At 52.9% G+C, this 7,679-nt stretch overlaps 2 protein-coding genes across 2 annotated transcripts in view; both read right to left on the reverse strand.

The window, feature by feature from the left end:
• The window catches only part of si:dkey-97a13.12 (vexin), a 3,174-nt gene extending 462 nt beyond the window's left edge, over nucleotides 1-2,712 (reverse strand). The window contains exons 1-4 of the mRNA XM_056299850.1: nucleotides 2,646-2,712; nucleotides 2,297-2,328; nucleotides 1,537-1,704; nucleotides 730-809 (exon numbers count right to left, since the gene is read on the reverse strand). Coding sequence (XP_056155825.1) covers nucleotides 730-809; nucleotides 1,537-1,704; nucleotides 2,297-2,328; nucleotides 2,646-2,712 — 347 coding nt within the window. The remainder of the gene's footprint in view (nucleotides 1-729; nucleotides 810-1,536; nucleotides 1,705-2,296; nucleotides 2,329-2,645) is intronic.
• A 2,080-nt stretch (nucleotides 2,713-4,792) lies between these two features.
• rrs1 (ribosome biogenesis regulator 1 homolog) lies at nucleotides 4,793-6,378 on the reverse strand. Its single transcript, XM_056299654.1, has one exon. It carries the CDS (start codon nucleotides 6,336-6,338, stop codon nucleotides 5,319-5,321), a length of 1,020 nt encoding a protein of 339 aa, XP_056155629.1. The 5' UTR covers nucleotides 6,339-6,378; the 3' UTR covers nucleotides 4,793-5,318.
• Between the last annotated feature and the right edge of the window lie 1,301 nt (nucleotides 6,379-7,679).

Here is a 7,679-nt window from a genome sequence, read left to right on the forward strand (position 1 = left end):
ACACACACACACACACACGTACACACGCGCACGCAAAATTCAAAAGCAGACCGGTGAATATATAAAATCCCCGTCCACCCTCTTGCACGTACCCTGCGGTGCCTAGAAAGATACCCCCCGTTACACAACGGCGGTAACGAAACGCAAAAAATCGCCGGGCCCGTCGCTCCCGAGCGTTGACGTCGCGTCCTGGGGTCACGTCCGAATTCGTATCTCAGGGCGGTTTTGTTGTTTTTTTTCTATTAGTTTGCACCCCCCATAAAATCTCCATATACATTTAGGAGGATAACCAGAAGTCTAATATAAGCAGGACCCCCACCCACCCACCCACCCTCCGCCCCCCCCCGTCGGCCCCGCGGTGCCGTGAGGGAGCAGCAGTGCAACGAGAAGGAATTGATCAGGGTGAGGGAGCGTGTGTGTGTGTGTCTGTGTGTGTGTGTGTGTGTGTGTGCGTGGTGGAGGGGGTTGTAGTAATCTGTGTGCTTTGTTAACTAATGAGGGCCGAAAGGAGCCACCTGTTCAGGGGCGCTGGGCGGAGTGCAGTGGGATGGGACAGGGGACTGGGTGGGGTGGAGGGAGTGGGGGGGGGGGTGAGGCTGTGGCGGTGGAACAGCTGCATGCACTTGTTGAGGGGGAAGCGTGTGTGTGTGTGTGTGTGTGTGTGTGTCTACCCATTTTTGTTGTGTGTTGTTTTTTTCCCCCCTTTTGCAATACACACATCACACGCACCTTCCTTGGTCTGAGGCGCCGTCCCAGCCTGAAATCCTCAAAGACAACGTCCTCCGTGGGTCTCTGGCGGACGCGCTCCCCTGAGAGCACAAACAGCCGAGGAGAACAATGTGACGGGGGTGTCCGGGGTTACCTGACGCCCTTCGACATACGACCCGCGGGCCGTTTTCATGCATCTGTTCCTATCTGGCGCGTGCTTCCCTAAAACTACCAAACAGTTCCTCTCCCTCCTGACAGGAAACTGGCCCCACTGCGGTTGTAGACAGTGGAGGGCCTGCGGGGTCGGGGCGACACAGGAAAGGTTATTGACAGAACTGACCTCTGCAGATTAGACCAAGACTTCGGATAAGCATGAGCACATAACTGAAAATAATGATCGTAACCCTGACATACCAAAATCTGTTGAGTATTTTGCCTAATAGAATAGAACAGAATAGAATAGAATAGAATAGAACAGAACAGAATAGAACAGAATAGAACAGAATAGAATAGAACAGAATAGAACAGAATAGAATAGAACAGAACAGAATAGAATAGAACAGAATAGAACAGAATAGAATAGAACAGAATAGAACAGAATAGAACAGAACAGAATAGAATAGAACAGAATAGAACAGAATAGAACAGAATAGAATAGAACAGAATAGAATAGAACAGAATAGAATAGAACAGAATAGAATAGAACAGAATAGAATAGAATGTCCTTGTCATCCCCTTCCACACAATCTGCCCTTTGCAAGGCAACAGCAGCACTGTGCATTGTGTATGGAATAATGCTGCATTGCTGAACACAGCTTGCCAACCAACCTGGCCCAGCTCCATCACACAGGAGGCGGGGAAGTAGCCCTGCTGGCCATTCTGCAGCCGGCCGAGCCACCGCTCCTCCTCGTGTTTGGACAGCGCCATGATGACGTCGCCCGGAGAGAGCTCCAGCTCGTCCGGCCAGCGGGGCTTGTAGCTGTGCACCGCCACCATCTAATGGTATAAAGAGAAGTTACAACCGTTTCTCCGGTCGCCTCGCCGAGGGCCTCGCCGTCTGCAAAATACGACTGCAGTCATGCCATCGTGGATACCACAGTAATTTCTGAACTCGTGCATTTTTATTTTTTGCATTATTTTAAATTTGCCACCCCTGTTCAGCCCTGCATGTCCTCTCTGCCGTCTTAATGCTTGCAGAGTGAATGGAGCGGATTAGGAGTCTAAACTCACAGATTATCCACCGTGGTGCATTGAGAAAGAGCCCCTAAATCCGGCACCGCTCTCATTTCGATCTTACTGACTGATCTCATCGTGCCTTGTCCTAAATACGGCCGTGTCCGTCACAGGAACGGCTACACACGGCGTAAGAAACAGAACCCCCGAGGAGCTTGACGGGCCTCAGACGACGGCAAACATGAAGTTAAACAGCGGGAAAACTGAAGAGAAGAACCGGTTGCTGACTTTCTCTGCACCACAAAAACAGATGCTTTTCATCAACGGCCCATAGCCAAGGACTAAAACCCAGAACCGGGTTTTCTATCGCTACAGCTGTGAAATGATCAAAATCGAGACCAAGACAGGAGCTTACCTTCTCGGCCTCTGCCCTGTGGCGACACCTCGCTGGCGAGCATCGGGAGAGAGAAGAATGTGAGTCAGCGGAAAAAAAGTGAAATGAGAAAAGTGTATTTTGTGGTGGAGCTGCAAATGCATGCCGTGCACGAGGAATCCTTGGCGCGTTGTGCGTCGCATCGCCCCATTTGAGACGTCAGCATAATGCAGTATACTAGTAGAAATCCAGGTCAGAGTGCATCCTAGTCAACTAATCATCGCTCGATATGCCCTCCGGCTACCATAGACAATGCGAATACAGCACCTGGTGCGTCCTCTTGGACGGGTGCTGTGCAGCTGGTCATATTACCCCGTACAGTCGGGCTCACCTTGTGGTGCGAGGACGGTGGTGAAAACCTGGAAGTGCTCGTTGCTCTGCATGTAGACACGCTGCATGGCGAAGGTGCGACTGTCCCTCTCGCACACCGGAGGAGGTCTCCGCGTTGCAAGCCTTGGGTAGATGCAGCCGACTAATCCGCTGCGGCAGGAGGGGGCGCTGGACACTAGTGCAGAGACACACACACACACACACACACACACACACACACACACACACACACACACCATGTCATAATGATTAACGTCTTCTCAGTGTGGGACAGCATGGTTATTAGCGTTACAGGTGTAAAACAAATGGAGAATCCACATGTATATTTTCTAAAATTTTGCAACCCCCCCCCCCCAAACAACCCCCCCCCCCCCCCATGTAATTTTACAAATCTTTACTAATCCCCTTGGGGGGAATCTTATTTACTGCAAATGAACCCGTCCTAGCTTGTGATCTGTGCAGCCAGGAGCAGTGGGCCGCCGCCTCAATGCTGCACCCGGGGGGGACCAACCGCCCACTGCCTTGCTCAGGGGCACAGACGAGGAGCATAAACCCTGACGCGCGCGTTTGCTCTGGATCCATTCATTCGAACTGATCGGTAAAAGAAACACACGAAACAAACTGGTCGGCTGTGAATGAACTCCGTGACCTCGCCGCCCGCGCCGTTAACACTGGAGGGCCAGCCGACCTTCACCTCCGAAATTCTAATTAATTAACCCCCCCCCTCCCCTCCCCTCCTCTTCCTCATGCCCCTGCCTATTGTTTCGTCCATCTGGTTACTGGTACCGCCGCCCGCCCGCCTAACACGAAATTGCTGAATTCATATTTTTCACCTTCTCAGATCGCATGATTGATTTACGTGTATCGACGGGGTCCCATTTTCCAGTGGCCGAGTGAGGACAAAGATGAACGAGCTTGGGAGCGGGTGAGAGGAACAGTCAACAGATGGTGACCCCCCCCCCACCACCACCACCACCACCACCACCAGTTGCTTTGCTGTGGGTTTATAACAGCGTTCAAACAACAATCTATTAACACTGTAGACTTTTCACCGTTAGTTAGAGCATCGTTGTATTAGTACCCTGCGGTTCCCTGACGGCCATAAAGGATGATTTGAAAAAAAACAAAACATGCAAAAGGCCTCAATGCATGCAGGCGGATGATGCAGTCAGGGCCAAAAAGGAAGTAGGGCAGAAACTACGTCAACAGCCCCATGGATTAGCACGGTGTGACTCCACTGGGAGCAGTCGTGTGTGTGTGTGTGTGTGTGTGTGTGTGTGTGTGTGTGTGTGGATGTACAGTACACTACCTAAACCAGGAAAACGCCTTTAAAGGGATGAGGCGACCAATTAACCTCATTTGTCCTCTACTTCATCAGCCCGGTAGTCAGCGTCACAACCCACGGCACCGCCCCCCCCCTCCCACTCCATCACGTCCGTCAAGACAACACACCTAATGCATCCCTGACCATGCATCACTTCAAGACGCCCCAGTAGAGGCGAGGCCGTCCTGTAGAAAAGATTTAAATCACCCGTCTGTTTCACATCAAGTCATTCGCTGAGCAGCTATTCCTATGTTAATGCATGGGTCTAGAGCAGTGTTTCTCAACCCAGTCCTCAAGGACCCCCCCCCCTATCCTGCAGATTTTCATTGTAACCCTGCATAGGTAGCCCTGCTTGTACTTACTCGACCAATCATCTCGCAGCACTTAATTATGCAAGGTGTGCAACATCTGACAAAATTCATTGCTGATTGGTTGGACAACTACAAACAGGTACCTATTCAGGGTTGCAAAGAAAATATGCAGGATAGGGGGTCCTCGAGGACTGGGTTGAGAAACACTGGTCTAGTGCACAGGGGGTTGCAGCTTTGGCCTCTTTTGGGTCAACATAATTGCCCCCTTGTCTAGAGGGCACGGCCAGAGCAAAGTCGTTACATAAGCAAAAATCACAGGTAAGTGGATTAGAGACCCTGCCGCCCCACTGGGAGGAGAGAAACACAAGTGCTCTGCAACTCTTAAGCACATTTGATTTGAAACCACCCCATTCCCAAATAACCCCCCCTCCCTCCCCCCACCGTATTACAGGTTTTTGTCATGCCCATGTTTATATAACTTGGAATAGTCAAAGAAAAAGCAGGAGGCAAGCGTCTTACGAACTTCAGGTTGTATTAAAACAGGTCAACACAAGTCATAACCCTCGACTCATCGCTCCGTTCAGGTGTCAAATTGTATATATATAAAAATATGACGTAAACACAAACAAAACTGGGCTGCGTTAACATATCCTTATAATCAGGTTGTTGCATTAGTCTCTGTCCTCAACACAAATATAATGTCACCCGTCTGCCATACTACGTGTTGTGTTGCATCAAGGGTTCTGCACTGCGGCTGCTCGGTAAGCTCGGCAACGTGTGGTAATGAAGATAAACTGCAGTGGTTCACAGAAGGGGGGGGGGGTGTGGCATATCAAATTTGGGAGGCTACAATGTATCTATTCAAATGTTCCGTATTGATGTTGGGTCAATTGGCTTGGACACTGTGACAATCTCATCAGTCCCTTAAAAGTCCGTCCCGAACCACCGGCACCGGAGCCACCGGACCGGCTCGACACACACACAGCGTCTGTTCAAAGCTCAGCAACCGAAGACAGTTGGACCGGAAGTGGGGTACCGATCAGCGCTTCCCCGGCTTGGCCCGTCTCACGCCGCCTCCCTTCCCCTTCCCGCCCTTCCCTCCTTTGCCGGCCCCGGGGCCCTTGCGTCCTTTCTTGCCCGCGCCCTTCTTGGACCTGGCCGCGGCCTCCTCCCTGTCGTCCTCCCGCATCTGCTTGTTGACGGCCCGGGTGACGTCGAGCCGCGGCTTCTTGCTGTCCATCACCTGCAGCAGCTCCAGCTGCCTCCGCCTCTCGGCGGAGAAGTCGCCTATGAGGGGCTCGAACTTCCTCTTCTTGCCCGTTTTCCTGGGGGGTTTCTCCTTGGGCAGGCGGTCTTGGAACTTGCCCGCGGACGCGGTGGAGGTCTTGGCCACGCCGACGGCTCTGGACAGCTCCGAGGGAGACTGCTGGGCCGTGGGGGTCAGCCCAACACCGGGCACCTTGATCTTCTGCGCCCTGGCGATGTTCCGCAGGCGGCTCAGCTCGTTCTTGGCCACCCGCTCCGTCTTGGCCTTCCGCCGCTTCTCGAACTGGTCTTCGTCGGGGTCCGCCGTCACCGGGACCTCGATCAGCCAGTCCTTGGTGTCGTCGCCGGCCCTCTTGTAGCCCCAGCGCCGCCTCCACTCCTTGGCGGTGTCGTCCCACACCAGGTTGGTCTTCTTCCTCTTCTGGATGCCCTTCAGCTTGGCGAACTCCTCCCACTTGGTGGGGGGCCGGGGCTTGGGGGGCGGCTTCTCCCGGGGCAGGGCGGTGGTGGGCTCCGGCAGCTTGGCCACCACCGCCTCCGCCACCCTCTCCGTCGGCTCCTTCCAGATGCGGTTGACGAGCAGCTGCGTGTTGTCGCGGGCCAGCGCGCGCAGGAACTCGTCCTTCGTGCGCTCCCTGAACTCGCGCACGTCGATGCGGTTCTTGTCGACGGCGAGCAGGTTGCCGACGTCATAGTCCAGGTCCAGGTCCTTGTGGACGGTGATACTCTTGAGCTTCTCGGCCTCCTCTCGCTCCGCTTTCGCCAGCACTTCTTCTACGCTACGCGCGGCCATGTCGGTCGACGTCTGCCCCGCGTGTGTGTGTGTGTCTTCCTCTTCCCCCCACGTGGAACGTTAACGCGTAGATTACTTCCGGGTTACCGTTGTCTTCCGGGGTGGTTCCGCGCAACGGCCACGCGAGGGCGCTGTTACATTGTTCCTTTATCGTTTCCTCCCCTCAACCCTTCATCTGCCCGGGAGGAAGCAGAGCAGCGGCAGACCGGCGAGATAATGATGAAGATGAAGATGAAACGATAATTAAGGCCGGCGGTGATAATATGAATAAACAAACACTAGGTTAGATATTGCATTATAATAAGAAGTCAATCGGAAGTGGGGGGGATGAAAAAACCCCGTCAAAAACCAGCCTTTGTTAAAACGCCTCCCTCCTCCTCCTCCTCCTCTTCATCCCCTGCGGCTTTAATGGTCCTGTGCGACTCTTCATCCAGCAAGATTGGTCCATATAAAAGGAATCTATTATACAGCCCTCCAATCTGATATGCGGCAGGTGTGTTTTGTTTTGTTTTGCTTTAAATTCATGACACGTGGTGGTATATGGTGTTGTGTGCACATGTGGATTTTTAACTCCAATAAATAATCAGTATAAAAGGATAAAAAGACCCTGCTGTATCGTGAGCAGAAGGGAAGTCCGACCACAAAACTGAACAATACGATCAGAGACACGCTTTCTTATGCTCTCACATACTTTTTAAAGTACGCTTGGTGTTAGAAATCTCCCATGCTTGGGACTCTGCAGGCCTCTGGTGTGGTGTATTCTGTGTTTGTCTGCTCTGGACACAGAATACACCACACCAGAGGCCTGCAGAGTCTCAACCCTGCTCTGGACACTTCCCTGGGGTGTCCAGAGCAGACAAACACAGAATACACCACACCAGAGGCCTGCAGAGTCTCAACCCTGCTCTGGACACTTCCCTGGGGCGTCCAGAGCAGACAAACACAGAATACACCACACCAGAGGCCCGCATAGTCTCAACCCTGCTCTGGACACTTCCCTGGGGCGTCCAGAGCAGACAAACACAGAATACACCACACCAGAGGCCTGCAGAGTCTCAACCCTGCTCTGGACACTTCCCTGGGGCGTCCAGAGCAGACAAACACAGAATACACCACACCAGAGGCCTGCATAGTCTCAACCCTGCTCTAGACACCCCAGGGAAGTGTCCAGAGCAGACAAACACAGAATACACCACACCAGAGGCCTGCATAGTCTCAACCCTGCTATGGACACCCCAGGGAAGTGTCCAGAGTAGACAAACACAGAATAGACCACACCGGAGGCCTGCATAGTCTCAACCCTGCTCTGGACACTTCCCTGGGGCGTCCAGAGCAGACAAA

Source organism: Lampris incognitus, chromosome 19, assembly GCF_029633865.1.
Source record: "Lampris incognitus isolate fLamInc1 chromosome 19, fLamInc1.hap2, whole genome shotgun sequence".
Lineage (NCBI taxonomy): Eukaryota > Metazoa > Chordata > Actinopteri > Lampriformes > Lampridae > Lampris > Lampris incognitus.

Coding starts and splice junctions, on each gene's coding strand:
- rrs1 (XM_056299654.1), bottom strand. CDS start 6,338: ATGGCCGCGCGTAGCGTAGAAGAAGTGCTGGCGAAAGCGGAGCGAGAG.